At 40.4% G+C, this 17,706-nt stretch overlaps 1 protein-coding gene across 4 annotated transcripts in view; it reads right to left on the bottom strand.

Annotated features, from left to right (window-relative positions):
• Window positions 1-651: 651 nt before the first annotated feature.
• LOC148023135 (uncharacterized) overlaps window positions 652-17,706 on the bottom strand; it is a 45,840-nt gene continuing 28,785 nt past the window's right edge. Inside the window, exons 5-6 of one of the 4 annotated variants that reach the window (XR_015693615.1) lie at window positions 2,329-2,432; window positions 652-1,306 (exon numbers count right to left, since the gene is read on the bottom strand). Coding sequence is in view for 1 of the 4 variants with exons in the window: in XM_087696129.1 (XP_087552255.1) it covers window positions 2,403-2,432 (30 nt within the window). In the remaining 3 variants the exon portion in view is untranslated. Of the gene's footprint in view, window positions 1,307-1,488; window positions 2,433-17,706 lie in introns of those variants that run through there. The other 3 variants (XR_015693613.1, XR_015693614.1, XM_087696129.1) reach the window with 3 other exon arrangements.

Raw genomic sequence — 17,706 nt, 5'->3', positions numbered from 1 at the left:
GTAATAAAAACAAAATTTAGTAGTTAATGTGAGTCCTGAGTTTATAGATAATGATTGGAAATTCCCAGAATATTGAATATCCACCCTTTCAAGTTAACGATGGTAAGGGATTGAGGTGCATTCTCATTTTATCAGGCTTGACCATTTTTTAAAGATATAAAAGGAATGCATTCTACTACAATCAAACATGACACTGTTTTCTTTTATCAAGTCTACTCTTTGATTATATTGAGCTTTTCACATTGCCCTTGAAAGAGTGAAACTCTGGGAATCTTGCTACTTCGTAACAGATAAGCCATGTATGGGAACACAAGTCCACAAAACAGCCAACTTTCTATGATAGAACGTGCAAACAGTAGGATAAACAGCACAATACTATGAAACCTTACACTTAGTCATAAATGTATGCAACTTAGCCAAATTGATCTCAATTTTCAAATATTGAGACCATTGGCTAGATCACTTTTCAACATAACCGATTGAGCATGCACTACTAGTCGCTTCTAAACTCTGTAAAGGGAAAGATGTTCTGTCAAGTGAATTGCCCAAGTCTACTAAATTGTGAATCCATAACCATTAATGGCATCTTAAAGAAGAAATGCAATCGTCATAGAAAGGTAACAAACTATTTCACATGCAATTGTCAGGTAACTCCCAGAACCTGACAAGTCCTCTGGGTGTCGAGTTGCACAACAGTTAACTGAGGGAGACGACCACTTGCATGAGTTTGGCTGCAATGAGCATGTAAATCACAGCACAAAAGCAAGCTTGCAATATTGGAACTGACAGGATGCTAGGCCAATGAGGTAAACTTGCTTACACAGCATCCAGATGCGATCACCTCTTCACCTAGCTTTCTGCATAGGAAGGATCTGGTGCATAAACAGCATCCAGATATCACCCTTTCACCTACCTTTCAGCATAGGGAGGATATGGTGCCCACAAACTCCACTTGCAGAGTACTTTACCTTCCTAGGCAGAACACCACTGTACGTGTATATTCGCTTCTAGCATACCTATGGCTACATGCATATTCCTTTCTAGTATAACTAGGGCTTCATTACCTTAATCTAGCAAACTCACAGTTGTGATTACAAAAAGTGGTAAAGTCGTTTACATGGTCTGGCAAAGTCTTCTTGTAATTGATCGCAATTTGCCAACAAATTTAACTCCGCATGCTTAATAATCCAGTATCAAGTACCAACATTTGAGCATGAAAGGCAAAGGGGAGATTTTTGATATTGCTCCATTGATCAAAAACTTGCCCATACCAACAGTCAGTCTCATCAAGGCATTCATAGCTAAGCTGTAACAAACGAAAAGATGGGACGTAAGTCTCAAGATTCTGTGTCAACATAGGAGACTGCAAATAATCACCATAGCACTTGCATACAGTAAGATATCGCTTTTTTTTGCAGAGTTAAAATTCTAGCATCCAACTTGTCAGCATCTAAATTTAAAATGCATATTGGCATTTCAATCCACATCTTACAGGAAATACCATCATTCAACCTCAAACTCTTTGGAGTATACAGCCGTCTCACAGCACCAAGTGTTGTTCACCAGAGTCATGATCGCCATTAGGCTAAAACAACAAACCAGGCTTTTAAACAACTTTACATGATGGACAGCATGTACACATGCATCCTTAGTGTAATACATGCTGCAGCTTGTGCCATTCATATGGAGATATTTAGAGACCTATAGACCAAGCTTCTAATGGTAGGTGCTACTTGGGCCATCCGCATGGGAAATTTAGAGAGCTATCTGAAGGACATATTTGTGGGACATGCAGATCATAAGGATACACAACACTTCAGGCCAATGGATCACTAGACATTAGAAAAAGCCAACTCCAGATTTCGAAACTGTTGGGGTTTGGAACTGGAGCAGGTAGATAACCCCACTTAGCCAAGCTAGTTCATCAGAAGATGCAGATAATGCACTCTTACCAAACAACCTCACTGCTTGGTGGAAATATAATCGTTCACAAATTCCCTGTAATCACATGCAAACCAAGCTATCAAAGGCATCTGCTAAAACTTCAGACACGTTCCTGCAGTAGATACTACTAGCTCAGAAACCAATGGCATTGCACTTTTGAAATACAGCTTTCAGAATTCAACCATCACCTTTGCACTTTTGAAAGACAGCTTTCAGAATTCAACCATCACCTCAAAACTTTCCCATAAAAAGGTTATTAAATACTACCCCAGAAACACTCAGTATCACCTGTTGCTTCAAATAAATACAGAAGCACGGCAAACAGACAATTGTGCTTGTGACACTCTTAATTAACCAGCATGCAGGAAGTTATTCCGCTCTCACAAGATAGACCGACTATTTGTTGGTGAAGAATATGCCACGCAAGTTTCTGAAAGTTGTAGCCACCATATTCCTCTTTAGTTCTTCAAATACTTATCAATATAACCCTGAAAGAGCAATGTCAATGTTTAGTCAGGAGACTTTCGTTGAGATTTTACAAATAGGATCACACAATAAGCATTATACTTGCACTAGCTTTCGTGGTGCTAACTGAGAGACTTGTGACCAGAGAGAATGTCAGTCATTGATCATTTCAGTACAAGAATCGTAGATGGAGAGTGCAAATTTTATTTGGATACTTGCATCTCTGCTCATGTGATGGATGAATAGATCTACCTTAGTTTGCAACCACACATCAGGAACGAGACAAAAGAAGTGTGGCGCCGCAGAAGGCACCAAGGGCAAAAGCCGAGCCCATGGATAGTGTGGAGCGAAACTCCTCTAAAAAGGCAACTGCTCATGACAAGATGCATCGGCTGTAAGAGGAGAACAGACACGAGTGTAAGCAAAAAGATCTCAGATGGATCACGTACTCTCAGCAATGGATGCATAAGGCAGGTCAGAGGCAATTTGCATACTTGTATCTCTGCTCATGTGACAGAGGAATAGATACAAGAAACAAGAAACCCAAATGAAGGATGGTGAGCAGAAGGGGCCCAAAAGCCAAACTCAAGTCCATGAATACTGTGGAGGGGGGACTTCTCCAAAGAGGCAGCTGCTCATGAGGAGAGAGATCCGATGCAAGAAATGTAAAAACATTTCAAGCATAAGCAAAAAGATCTCAGATGTTGCAAGAACTCTTGGCAGCAGAGGTGTAAGGGCAGGTCAGTTCAAGAAAGTGATGGTGATTCAATGTTCATGATTCGTAGTTGTGGCTTCCTTATGGTTCTGAATGGTCCAACAGCTGCAACAATTCAAGGGCAGTAACAAAAAGTTTCAATGGAGGAGGTATCCTTATTGAACCAGCTGTAGCCCACCAGCACCCCTAAGAGATAGAGATCAGCCAAGTGTACATGACATAGGCTGGAGGTGTTATAAGATGGCTCTTCTTTGACAAAGATTGCCTAAGAGATGGAGTTCTTTGATGGTCATCAATAGCTCAAAAAACAATCCCTAAAATGGAGCAAACGACACTTCTCCTGAGTTTTCTTGGACAATTTTAAGGGGAGATTGGTGGACAACACCTTGAGTTTCTTTGATTAGTAGCACACAAGACCTTGGCTATAGGCAGATGGCCTGGTTACGGCAAGTTCCCATTCGCAGCTATTTGATGTTGAACATCCACCAGTACCAAAGGCACTCTTTGCAAGAGACAATCTTTCATGGTATAGCTAAGAATATGATAGTGCCTTAGACCATGATCATGCAAACAATGCACATGTGCACACATGCGTATGATTGTGCCAAGGATGTACATGTGCACACATGTTCGTATAGCTAAAAATATGATCATGCGAAAGATGTACACATGCACGCATGTGTATACTTATTATGCTATACAACACATAATTTCATCACAATTTGATAGAAGGAAAAGACGAAAAGTCCACCTTTCTTTACGGCTGATCAATTGTACATTGACATGTCTTCCTTCTTGATCTCAAGGTGAAAAAAAGCTTCAAAGCAATAGTGAGAGAAGAGGAATATTGAGAGATATGACGATGATGTGATGGAAGATGAATGTGGAGATATTTGGAAGCAACTTTGTCTTCCAGTCATAGAACTGGAACTGCCCCGAAATGCCTCCTAGACAGACTTGAAATGCCGAAACATGAGACAACCTGCCCGAAATGCATTTCCCCAGCCGAAACATTTTACCTTTGGGAAAACAAATGCAATGTGGCGTTTTCCAATGGCAAAATGTTTAAGTGAGCAGCTTTCCAACATGCCCAAAACATTTTAATAATGTTACTTTACATTAGAAAGTTTCATTTTAATATTTTCTTCTAAGCCATCATGATGATTGGACTAAATTCATCCTTGCTCAAGGTCAAAGGATTATTGTGTCAAGATTCATGTCCACAAGCGCGCATAATCAACACCCACAAATTTAGGTCCACAAGCTCTGCAGTCAACACTTCTGAAATCATCACAATCCCTTCTCTCTACAACCATGTCTCACGATCCTTCCAAAATGGAGCCTCTCTCTTGTTCCACCTAGGTGAAACTTTCTCTCAACGCTATAATCATCATTTACCTTGCTCTCTCTACAGTCACAATGCTTCCAGAACAAATCCTCTCTTAAACAACTAAGCTACACCCCCCCCCCCCCTCTCTTTTTTTTTTCGTAAAAGGTAATTGTATTAATTACGAAAAAAATACAAGATTACTTGATTACAAGATACATGATGACAATCTAAGCCATCATGTGAAGAGGTTCCAAGTACTACAAGTTACAAAGTCATGGCAAAGACGCGGAGGAAATTGCCATATGCCAGGGACGTAAGTCCTCCCTCGAGAGCAAGTCAGAATGCTGGAGAAGATCTAACTGCCAATACAAGAGGCCCTTAAGCCTAGCAATATGCCGCTGAACATTATAGGCGGAATCAAAAAGAAAAGCATTCCGAATGGTCCAGTTATGCCAACAGCCCCAATATCAAAGAAAGTGATACATGAGCTTCATATGTGGCTGTGCCGGAGTGGGGTATTTGGGCTGCCCAAAAACCCAATCAAAGGGGCGTAGGGTGAAACCAACCACCCCTCGCCAAACAGCCGACAAAAATAACCAGACTTTCTTAGCGATGGGGCAAGAAATAAATCGGTGCCGGGCGGATTCCACAGTAGTGGTGCAAAAGAAACAGTTGCCATTGGAGATTTGTCACTTGGAAAGAGCTGAAGCAAGCGGAAGACCACCAATCATCACTCTCCAAAGAAAGACCTTATATTTGAAGGGTGTCTTGTTCAACCAGCCCTTCATCACAGTTGCCCTCCACCATGACCGGGATTTACGCAATCCCCATAAAGCATTCGCTTTAGTAACTACCCATTGATGATCTTTAATCAGAAGATGATACACTTGGTTAGCAGAAGCTTTGCTTAAATTCAGTCGGCCTTCTAAGTCCCAATCTTGCCAGGGATGATCCGAAGCAAGGGCAGGAAAGGGTTGTCTGCTCTAGAGCACCGTCAAAAGCTGTTCCCATAAATGCCTATATCCACGAGGGATCCTGAAAAGCCTCCTAGCTGTTTGAAACGATATTAGCACATTGCGACTGGCAAGGGTGGCATCCGCGACTGAAGACAAGCCCAAACGTGTCGTCCGGTTGAATTGTGGTCTAAGCTCGTGTTTACCTCCCCATGAAAGTAAACGCGAGACTGCCAGCAATTCCAATTGAAAAGAGTTAGTAGCTAAGCGATCCTCCGCTGGATGCCACTGAGCCTTCTGGAGGACCAGTTTCCAGGAACATACCAAATGAGTAAGCAGCGATGAAGAAGAACTGGAGAACCGTGAATCAGCATTAAGAACATGCCACCAAGAACTCCGGATTTGGGTATTGCCATGCAGAAGCCCATGGTCCTCAAGGAAATAACGGGCTATAACGACCCACGGATGATGATCCGAGCAAATGGCGCGGAAAAGAGACCAACGGAGTGCCAGCATGTGAGTTTGGGCATCTAAAATAGCTCCTCCACCCATGCGTTTAGGGGTGCACGCATGCGACCAAGAAATCCAAGAAATACCTGCATGCAATGAGTCCTTCCATAGCATGAAACGAATAGATTGAGTAAGAGCATTCAGAGTCGTAGTAATCCAAGGCAGCAATGGCAAGAAATATGTGAGCATTGGCAACATAATTGTCTGGGCTACTTTGAGGCGAACATGGAAGGGCCAGGCCTGAGACTTCCAATACAGAAACTTAGCCACCATTTTCTGAGAAATCCACTGCAAAAGCTGCTTTGGGGGAACATCAACACCCAAAGGGTACCCAAGATACTTGACAATGGAGCCACGAGGAACAACCAGACCCTGCCAGTCCAAGGACTGCAAATCCAACTCCGTGCAGCTGAGAATGGCTGATTTGAGCACATTGATGCGAAGGCCGGACGCCTGACCAAAGAGACCCCAAACATCCAATGCTTTTCGAAGGTTATCCTTGTCCGCGCGCAAAATCATAAAGCTATCATCAGCAAGGGATTGGCTAATGAAGTGCTGGCCTGTAGGAAGCGACAATCCGGCCAACTGAGTAGAGGCTGCCATATGAGATAACATCGAAAGAACTGGATGCGTCGCAAGGGCAAAGAAGAGAGGGCTCAAAGGGCACCCCTGTCTGACAGAGCGGGCAAGGACAAATGGCTCAGTAACACCTCCATTCAGCATGACTCGCGAATACGCCCAGCGCTGATGGTGTAGATTAAACGAGACATCCGAGCACCAAAGCCCATAGCAAACATAAGTTCAGCAACCAAAGACCAATCCACATAGCCAAAAGCCTTTTCCAGGTCCAGTTGAATCAATACAACCTCCTGATTAGAATGCCTTGCATAATCAATTGCCAGTTGTGCATTCAATACATTGTGCAAAATATTTCGGCCCTTAATGAAACCATACTGGAGAGACACCCCCCCCCCTCTCTGTCTCTCTCCACACACCACAGTTCACTTGCCAACAAACTTCTATATAAACATGAAACAAGCTCAAGACTCTCTCTCTCTCTCTCTCTCTCTCTCTCTCTCTCTCTCTCTCTCTCTCTCTCTCTCTCTCTCACACACACATTTGAGAAGGTACAAATACCTTTCTCATTGAAAGTAGCGAGAAAAAGGAGAAAAACGAATCCAAATTTAGTGGAATCAAATCAAGATCCTACAGAAGTACCATAGTAAGAAAGGTGATGCCAAGTGGTGGATGTGCCATTACTATTGCATTGAGAAATGTGGAAAATAGACAAGGTGAAAGCCCGTCTACTTGGTCTTTATGGATAGGGGATTAAGGCTTGTCCCAAGATCCCTATGGAGGAGCCTACTTGAATGGAGAGGAGCATCAAATGTTCCTAGTATCAAAATCTCTTTCTCATTTTAACATCAAGATAGCCCGCCAACCAATGCAATCCCTAGAGTTCCTGCTTGTGAAGATGTGAAAAGCCAATCTTCTTTCTTTGCTAAGAGTGCTTTCAATACACATGGAATTGCAATGTCTTCTCAATCAGGCTCTCAACAAAAGCAATGCACTCTTTTTACTTCTTGGCATCCCCAACTAAAGACACAAGTTAATACAAGAGCAGCTTGCTTCATTTATTCTTGTGGGATTCCTTTCAGTGTTGCATGATCTCCTTTCTTTAAGGTGATGATGATAGAGATTGCTGAGTTTGGACCCACCTACATACCATCCACATGCAATGAATTGAAAGTAAAGCTTCTCGAGGATGAGATCTCATGTATTTAAGAGACTATGTAACCAATAAAGGAAAGGAGAAGCCCATATGGTGTCTCGCTACCATGCAATGGATAGATAGATGCGCATAATCATTGCACTTTATATTGAGTCCATAGAGTGTGGTCCACAACAAAAGATGGCCCCTACCTTATCTCAGCTTTGCAATGGGACTATGGGCTGTGTGGGCCCACAAAACGTTGTACAATTTATATCAAATATGGAGAGGCTACCAATAGAGCAATATGTGGCTTCTTGAAGAGCAAGTATCATAATTTGACATATACTCCATGCATAGTGCATTGTTTGGGGACATCAGAATGGGTGGGGGTGGTGGTTAAAAAAAAAGAAAAAAAAAAAAATATATATATATATATATATATATATATATATATTTTTTTTTTTTTTTTTTTTTTTTTTTTTTTTTTTTTTTTTTTTTTTTTTTTTTTTTTTTTTTTTTTTTTTTTTTTTTTTTTTTTTTTTTTTTTTTTTTACCTGCACCTGCACCTGCACCTCCCATGGTACCTACTTTAGAAGAGAAGATTGGTCTACTTCTCGCACAACTATGGTACAATTACATTATATGACTATCATCCTAAAGGATTATCCACCGTAGGTGAAGCATCTACTTCTTTTTTCCTTACCCATTGTAAGGTTATTGCTCCAACGGACATTATTTTTCCCATGCTTCCTGCACTAAAAGATTTATGAGCCAATGTTTCGATGGATAGAAGACATCTGACACATCGAGATCAATCAATCTAGATTGCAAGAGATTGAAATACTTACAATGAGTGGGTGGAATCAATATCATTCACCACTTCATTATGCAACTTATATCTTGTTGAATCCTGAGTTCCAACATGTAGATAGAGTTCTCCAAGCAAGTGTAGAAGCGGCTCGAGACTAGACAACTCTTCAAATATTGATTTCTACTCCCAAGTAACACAAGCTTGGAAGCTACCATAATTAGGAGGAAATGTTCGGACGGTCTAATACTTAGTATTATAGGTAATCCCATCTATCATACTCAATATGATATGTAATCCCATCTATCTTTTTTGAATCTTTACACATCTACTTTTTAGTATTATAAAATTGATTCATCGGAGGTGATTTTAGTCAATTTAATGTTTAACTTATAGACTCCTCGTCATGAGGTAACTTGGTAGGAAGCAAACTCACCTACGCTTCAAAACTTGGTTGTTTGGCTATCACAATGCTTTGCTAACTTTGACAACATCAAAAGGAATCACTTAGGGATCCAAAGAGCAGATGATCTCATTTTTATCAATGCAAACCTACATTTGTTGACAAATATGACCAGTACTCTCAAGACATATATAAGCTTTTATAAAAGTGAAGAGAATTTCGGATCTATGAGAGATACATGTGATGAGACTCGAGAGAATGATGATGCAAAGGATCCATCTAGAGCAACTAAAGACTATGATATGGATGAGGGAAAGAGAGAGGGAGCGGAACTAGATATATTAATTAGTTATCAAATCATTCTCCTATTCGATCTTCAATTTTGAACTTATTTATAATTGTTCTTCCTTTACAAGACAGGCCACAAGTTTACACTTATGGATGCAAGAGATCCATTTGAGGCCTCCCTCTATCGGCAAGTTGTTGGATATCTATTGTATTTGTGTGATACATGGCCGCATGTTCAATTTGGAGTCTCTGAGTTAGCACGCTTTATGGGCAGCCCTAGGACTACGTATTAGCAAGCATTCAAATGTATATTTCACTATCTTAAACAAACTTAGCCATTGGGCCTCTTCTATTCGAGAGGCACTTCTGACTGATAATTGTTTCATGCTTCGTAAGTAATCTATCTCTTGGTTGAGCAAGAAGCAATCTACACTAGCCACATCTAGTTGTGAAGTTGAATACAGGGCAGCATTTACAGCTACATTGGAATGTGTATAATTCAAACGACTTTCGGTCAATCATAATCTAAAACAGTAATCACCCACTCCTATCTATACTGATAATTAGAGCGTCATGGCAATCGTGAGAAATCCAATTTTTTATGCTCGCACTAAGCACATTGAGATGTATTATCATTATGTAAACGAGAGGCTCTATGCAAGGGAGATTCACTTGGTTTATGTCCCTACACAAGACAACTTGGTGGATGTGTTTACAAAAGCTCTCTTTTAAGGCATTTCGTAAGGCTTTAGACTTACTATCATTTAGGAATGGATCTATCGATTCCTATATTCGTTCACATCATTGACTTAAGGGGAATTTGTTATATTTATCGTGTTCATCCGTAGCTCTAATGTGAATGTTTTCTTATCCACGAGCACTTTATACCTTCTAGTTAAAGAAGGGTTTTTTTTCTCGTGTGAACACCCATCAATAGGTATACCATGTCGTACTTTAGTATCTTCGAGATTATACCATCATCATCATTTTCACATAGTGGATGTGACCTTCCAATAACTCTCCTCTCTCTTGCTGCTTACTTGTTAGTGTGTATGTGCTGTTGAATTCTAACCTCACCTTTAGGGCAATCCAAGGCTTCTAAAATTCAAGGATACTTTAATATAGGTATCAAAATTCAAGGATACTTTAATATAGGTATCATGTGAAAGCTCTTTCCAAGCACATTACAAAAACAAAATCAAACTCCCTATAAGCTTTCAATGCAAAAATAAGTGCACTTTAAACTTTCAACCTATATATATATGGACTACATAAACTTTTCATCATCATTGCCACCATCTTACTCATTGTGAGTTTCTATTTTGATAGGTCTAACCCACACTACAAGACATATTAACTCTTTCTATGAGCAAGTTTGAACTTGAGATCAATGGTGGCCCATTAGACATGGCATATGGATAGCCTCCGAAACCAGCCTTCCTACTCAAACAGGGTGGTAAGACTTGATCAAGCACTTAATTTCAGCAATTAATAAATGAGCATAAACTGAAATGCACACATTACCTTATCAATCTTGGACAATAGACACCTGATTGACCCCAAAACTAGCACCCCTTTCAGTATTTCTGTAACTTTAATTGCTAATGGATTGAGTATAAGTTGAGTTCCACTATCTCTTTTGCTAATCCAAAAGCCTCTTGCTACACAAACAATCAGCAAGCAATTTGGGCCAATTGCCCCTAGATTTTCACCCAAGACTCGCACAAATGGAACCAACTGGCCAAATGCTATCCTAATTCACAATGGATGGCCTAGCATCTGAAATCTCTGTCAATTCTATGAATTTCAAGTGTTGATTTCAATGTATAATGCATTCTCCTATTGATACGGTTCCCAAGGTGGCTGCTAAACCCTAATTTCTGCAAAAGTTTAGGGTTCACAGTAAAGATCCCTCTGCTCTCCACCAAATTTGACTGAGATATGCTCAAAATGGCTGAGAAATGCTGAGATCTCTTGAGAAGGATTGGAGAAGGTGAGAGCAAGCCAAGATGAGAGAGAATCTGATTTTTTTCGCGAGAAAACCCTAAAATCTGCTTGCTATCTACTCCAGCCTGCATTTAATGCAGTTATCTGCTACCAACACCTCCAAAATGCTATCACCTGATCAACAATGTTGTTGCCAGTCCTTGGAAGGTGTCTCTCTGTTGTTCCTTGCTTACTAAGGCCCCCAGATGGCTATATCTTCTGTAACAAATTGATGTTCTTTGATCAGAAAATGGACCAACTCCCTCTCTCTCTCTCTCTCTCTCTCTCTCTCTCTCTCTCTCTCTCTCTAAAGCTATAAACTAACTAAATGGCTAAGCCCAGCCCCCAAAAACATTTTCTCAGCTTGCATGGGTGTCTTTGCCAAGTGACTACCTTCTAAACCCATTTTTCAGCATTATCCAGCCATTTAATTAATTTTCAAAATTAAATCATCCTGAAAATTAATTTTAGTCCTTTTGACTCTACCCATATTAAATGTGCCCATCCATAATTAAGCTGGCTAGGCCATTTGCAACTTGGAGTGATCCCCAACCTCTCTTGAGCCTTAGACTGGCATTAATTAATTAATTAATGCTAATTCTTAGTATCACCTACTGATGCTTATTGGCCAAACAACTATCCTAGGGTCAAAAACTAGCACCAATTGACTCCCAAAGCCCAACTGGCATAACTCATCACAACCCTTTGACACCCATTGTACCCTCCAGGTCCTTGACTTGTTACCATGAAATAACTACCATGTGCATAATATATGCATAATAGGGCTCTTACTAAACAACCTTACCATCAAATATTATCAACAAGATTAAAGCATATCAAAATTTCACGTCCTGTGATAGCCTCCTCAATCAAAATACCTTTCAGGACACCTGAAGGTATGATTAATGTTGTGCACTAGCAACATTGATTTTATACTGCAAGCTCATCTAGACACTCTTATGAGGGCTCCTTATATGACCATGGTGCAATTGATTTCTCAATCTCATCAAGATTTTGTAGAAGAACCTGCACGATGGTGCACACAAAAAAGCAAACAAGTTTTGTGTTCACATGCCACTCCACTCACTCCAACCATAGGTTGATGAGCAACCCTCCAGCTCAACTTGGACACTGAAAACACAACCTTCGTGTAATGCTGAAACCTCCTCGTCAAATTTGTACACCATGGATCAGCCCTTCGTTACTTCAATATCATGTCAGAGTATAACATTACAGGATCGGTTGCATGGGCTGAACAAGAAAGATGGACGCAAAAAGAGATTGTTCAAATGAATATTATAATTGTTGAGCATACTACATTGTTCGAGGCATTTACAGCTGCTAAAACCAACCTTCCTCCTCGGACAGGGTAGGACTTGTTAGCAGAGTATTTGTCAGCTCATGTGTAAGTCTAAGCTTGATCTGGGCTGGGCATTTTTGTTAGGTATTTTAGGTTTTTTCTAGTGTGGCATTTTATGCCAATGGAGCATTTTTATACACCAATCGGCCAGCATTAATGCTGTCCGACCAGCATTATTGCTCCCCACTTTTTCAGCCTATTTATACTCAGTGGCTCCTCCTCAGTCAGTCACTTCACATCACCATCTGCAGACTCTGTGGAGAGAGGAGCCAATGCCAGTGCCAGTGCCCACGCAGCCAGTGACTCACTGTTGTATGCGACTGTCTCGTGTTCAGATATATGGATTCCATTTCCCGTGCATACATCTGAGTTCTCATCTGTATCGTGTTCTTTTCTTTTCTCTTTTTGTCTTGTGTTTCAGCAGTTTATTTCAGCACATGTTTATGCTTCCACCGCTGCTCCACTTCTGACAGGACTAACACGATTTAATAGTCATGATAGCAAGTATAAAGTTCACATAAACTGAAAATGCAAATGTTACCACATTAATCTTGGACAATGAATAGCTGGTTGGCCCCAAAACTGGCACCCCTTGCAATATTTCTTTAACTTTCATTGCAAATGGGTGGGTTACAGCTGAGATTCTCTGATCTCCTCCACTAATCCAAGTGTCTCTCGCTATCAAAACTAACCATCAAACCTCCAAACCAATTCGCACCTTGGTTTGCTTTGGGAAGAATTAATCAAATGTGCAAATGTGACTTGCACATGTGAGGAGTAGGTTAGTTATAGCACGATGTGAGACCTAGGACCTCGAGATATCAGTTAGAGCCAAAGGCAAATGTTGTAACGAGTTGTGCATGAGAGGTATCATGTGATACCTTGTGTCAATTTGGGCCTAGAGCAATTATTTGACCAATAAGTGTTTAGTGACACTAGAAACTAGGCATTAATTGATTAATTAAAGCTTGTTCAAGGGTCAGATGATGCACAAGACCACTTGGGGGTCAGAATGACCTAGCCAATTAAATTGTGGATGGACACAATTTTATGGGCAAGGTCAAAGGGCTGAATTAATTTTCAGAATTAATTAATTCTGAATTAATTAAATGAATGAAAATTGCCGAAATATGGATTAAGAAGGTTGCCACTTGGCAAAACTTACTCATGCAATTGAGAAGGCTGTTGGCGGCTATAGAGAGAGAATGGCAACCATTCTGATTTTGGTAAAGGCTGAGAGAGAGAGAGAGAGAGAGAGAGAATATAGGTTGCACTTGTAGTGTGGAGGCCATAGCAGCCCTCGGAGAAGCAAGGAGCAAAAGATAACAGCCCCAAAGGCCCTTGGAAAAGCAAGGTACAGCAGTTTTGGGCTGGTGACAACCATCTTGGAGCTTCCACGCTGTAGGCAACAGCAATTAGGGCATTTCTAATCAGGGCAGCAACAGATTCGAAGAGTTTCCAGCAATGAAATTCTGAATTTTCTCTCTCTACAACATTCCCTCTCTTCCTACAGCCTTTCCTCAATATATCTCAGCAATTCTCAACCATCAATAGCAGATTTCCGCCAAAGTTGGTGGATGCCAAAGAGATTGCTGCCATAAACCCTAATTTACAGCAATAATTAGGGTTTAGCAGCCACCTTGGGACCCATGCCAAAGATTCAAGGCTTAGTACACTGAGATTAGCAGTTAGAATTGAAGCAATTGCCAATGACTTTAGAAGCCAGCCCATCCAAATGAGATTTGGGGCTAGATTTGACTCAACAATGGTCAATTGAAGGTCAAGCCCCAAGTGAAACCAAGGGGCAAACTGACAAGAAGCTTGCTGATCATTTGTGACAGCAAGAAGCAATTGGAGAGCGAAGGAGATTCAAGATATCTTTATGTATGCCATCCAATCGCAATACAAGATAAAGAAATATTGCAAGACACACCAGTTTTGGGGCCAACAAGCTGTCCATTGTCCAAGATTAAGTAGTAACCTTTGCATTTTCAGTTTATGCGAATTTTATGCTATGTTAATTAGTGCTTGATCAGGTTAATTGCCACCCTCTCCAAGAAGAGAGGCTGGTTTCACATAGCACTGCATGGGATCCAATGTTTTAAGCACGAACAAAGCACATAGAGTCCAGTATCATTTCATTCAGGAGAAAATCTTGGATGATATTGTCACTCTGGAGTACTACCAGACGAAAGACAACTTGCCAAGACGAAAGATAACTTGGCACATCTCTTCACCAAAGCTCTTTCTCAGGCTGTTCTATCTTCGCACTCCAAATCCTTGAGCCTTATGTTGCATCAAAATCTGAAAGGGGGTGTTAAAAGTAAACCTCCTAAACAAGCAAGTAGGCTATGAGGGCAAAGGCCGCTGAGGTCAACCTCCTAAACAAGCGAGGAGGCTAGGAGGGCAGCCACACACAAGCAATTTCAGGCAGCATGAACACTGTTGACAGTACAGGCAAGCGTGCAGGCAGGCAAGTAGGCCTACGCAGTCAGATATGTCAATCAAACCACCACGTGGCAATCCTTGCCAACTACATCCTATCAACTAGATCTAGCAAGACGACCTATGTTTTCTCTCTCCCTATGCAATTTGTTTAGGCAAATGTCCCACATGTGGTTTTAATCATTGTTTGCTTGAGAGTTTGAGGCCTCAAGCTGAGTGCATACATGCAAAGTCCTTTATACCCTTTCTGCCCCAAGTTATTAAGTATTCAGCAGCCTCCTCCTATGAAACATCTATTTTAAACTTTCACAAATGCTATTCGCTAAACGTCTTGGGACTTTTGTGATCATCATTTATCATGGATGTAACCAACCTTTTGTATATAAATTGCTCTTGAGACATATTGGTTCAATTATTCAAATTAATTTTATGTTCATGTACTTAGAAAGGCGATTTGTATTACGTGAGTGTTTTAAAATATGATTAAATGTTTATTTTTCTATTTAAAGATAGCCTAGCCAATGGCCAAAATGCCCTATAACTATACTTGGGTTGTCATTGACAAGATGCCCAAGTGAAATGAAAAGTTTAGTCGAACGGTCAAATTGACTAAAAAGCTTAGAATGACTAAGACTTTTATACTTAGATAGTTAGATTGACTAGAAACACATATAATGAGTAGTTTTGAAAAGTGAAATCAGATGCTCATGATCAAATAAACAAACCATGAACCAGTGAACCTATATAACAAAGCTCTCCAAAATCTAAATTTGGTGACTTTTAAATTTTAGGAGATTGCTATTTTTAGAAGTTGCTCAAATGGAACTTTCAATCGCGTCAAAGGCTCCAAAATTTCACAAAGAACAATTTTGTCTTCCACAGCTATCTCAAATTCTTAACCATTTGAGAAATTTTTAGATAGAAGGTTTAGAAGCTTCTTTCTCTAGAAAAGTGACATGTGTCATTTTAAAGAGACAAGTGTCCCTACACTTGTCATTTTTTAGCAAATACTTGACATTCATAACCTCTACTTTCCACTTTTGAGTATCCAAGCCCCACATCTATATGTTGGATGTCTCTCTCTTCATTTGGAATACACTCTCATGCTAAAATTTCAGCCATATGCTTTGTACTCTCCTATCTCTCTTTCATCCAAGAAGCCCTTTCTACTTAGCTTGATCTGATCCAAGCACTAACGGAAAAAAGTAGCTTTGTTGCCCAGACTTTGCAAAAATTAGGGTTTCAAAAACCCTAATTTTCAAAATTGTAGCAAATCAACCCTTTTGTATATGGTTCACGTACTCAGTGCCCGTGGTTTGTTTCAATAAATTCATGTAAAGGGAAAGGGGCTGGTTCCCCTCTCAACATGGTGTCTCATCTCTCTCTCTCTCTCTCTCTCTCTCTCTCTCTCTCTCTCTCTCATGGTGAAAATTGATTGAATTGGTTAGTTCAAATAATTGTCATTCTCACGTTCTTCCCTGCGCTTACAAGGGATTTATTTGACACACCGAGATGGGTATTGGCATTGATTGCCAGAGTTTTGTTTTGAGTTGTTATCTATGATCACTGCATATATTGATGGCTCCTTTTACAACTATAGTTGATTTTAGACATGGATAGTAGACCATGATACATGCAAATATTGATGCTATGTTGAATGTTCATTTGCATTGCATAGAATAATGAATAATGTCAATCTCTGTTTTCTACATTACATGGGTCATACCATATATGTATATAAAACTTTCATACATTTTTTCATCTCGAATGAAACGAGTTTCTAACATTTTATGAAACCTATGAAACCCGTTTCATACCTCCCATTTCAAAAACCCTTGGCAACTATGCTCCTCCCTTCCCCCCCCCCCCCCCTTTTCCCCTTGGCCCCCCTGCTCCCCCTTTCCCTTCCTCCTGTCAAGAGATGACTAAGTAACCAAAGAGACAATAGGATTTTTGAAACAACGTGTATACGGTAAATATTGAGAAGAGAAAAGAAACTCAGATGAATAAGATGATAAACTGAAATAATGAAGTAAACATGATACAAGGATGTCGTAGCACAAAAGATGCTCTAGAGCAAGGAGACTACTGAAGAAGCCTCTGAGTCTACAAACACAAGGATAAAGAGCAAATAGACCTAGGCTATTGAACGCAAGGTCCAATGGCCTTTGATGCTAACGTCAACTGGAGATGGAGGTTGCTAGAGACTAAAGGAGCCATCAAGATGACAAATACAAGATGCAAGAACTAGGGGTGATGTCAACTAATGAAGGTGACCTCCCAAACAGTCCAAATGCTGATGCTAAATGCCGCCTATGACTAGTGCATTGTCGCCTGAAGGAGAGGAGGACAAACACAAGGTCCACCTGTTCAAAAACCCTTCACCCATAGTTTGCATTTTTGCGTTTTTGCCGCAAACCCTATTGTCTCACTGGTTCATCATCTTTTGATACCACCAACCTCAAATGATGGAAACACCAACAGCTAATGTGAGGCTTGATGGAGAGATTGTTGTACTAAGAATTGCTCTTAGCCACTTAAACAGCCCCAAAACATGCTTATTTTAGGCTTATTTTAGCCAAAACCCTAAAACGGGGAGTGGATCGAGAGAGTTAAGTGGGAGAGGATCTAGAACCCTAATTTTCTATAAATTGGCAGCCAGCCCTCCACTCTTCTCCAAATCTCGTTTTTGCAGATTTCAGGTATTATCAGCTTGCTGTCCACACCCCGTTCACGGAGGACATCTCAGCCCTTGCTGTCCATCATTGTTCCCTACAGTTTAGCA

This window comes from Lygodium microphyllum, chromosome 16, assembly GCF_053477565.2.
Source record: "Lygodium microphyllum isolate KBCC chromosome 16, Lygodium_microphyllum_v1.1.10, whole genome shotgun sequence".
Classification (NCBI taxonomy): domain Eukaryota; kingdom Viridiplantae; phylum Streptophyta; class Polypodiopsida; order Schizaeales; family Lygodiaceae; genus Lygodium; species Lygodium microphyllum.
Note: the sequence above shows the minus strand (reverse complement) of the source record. Positions and strands in the feature narration are given on the sequence as shown.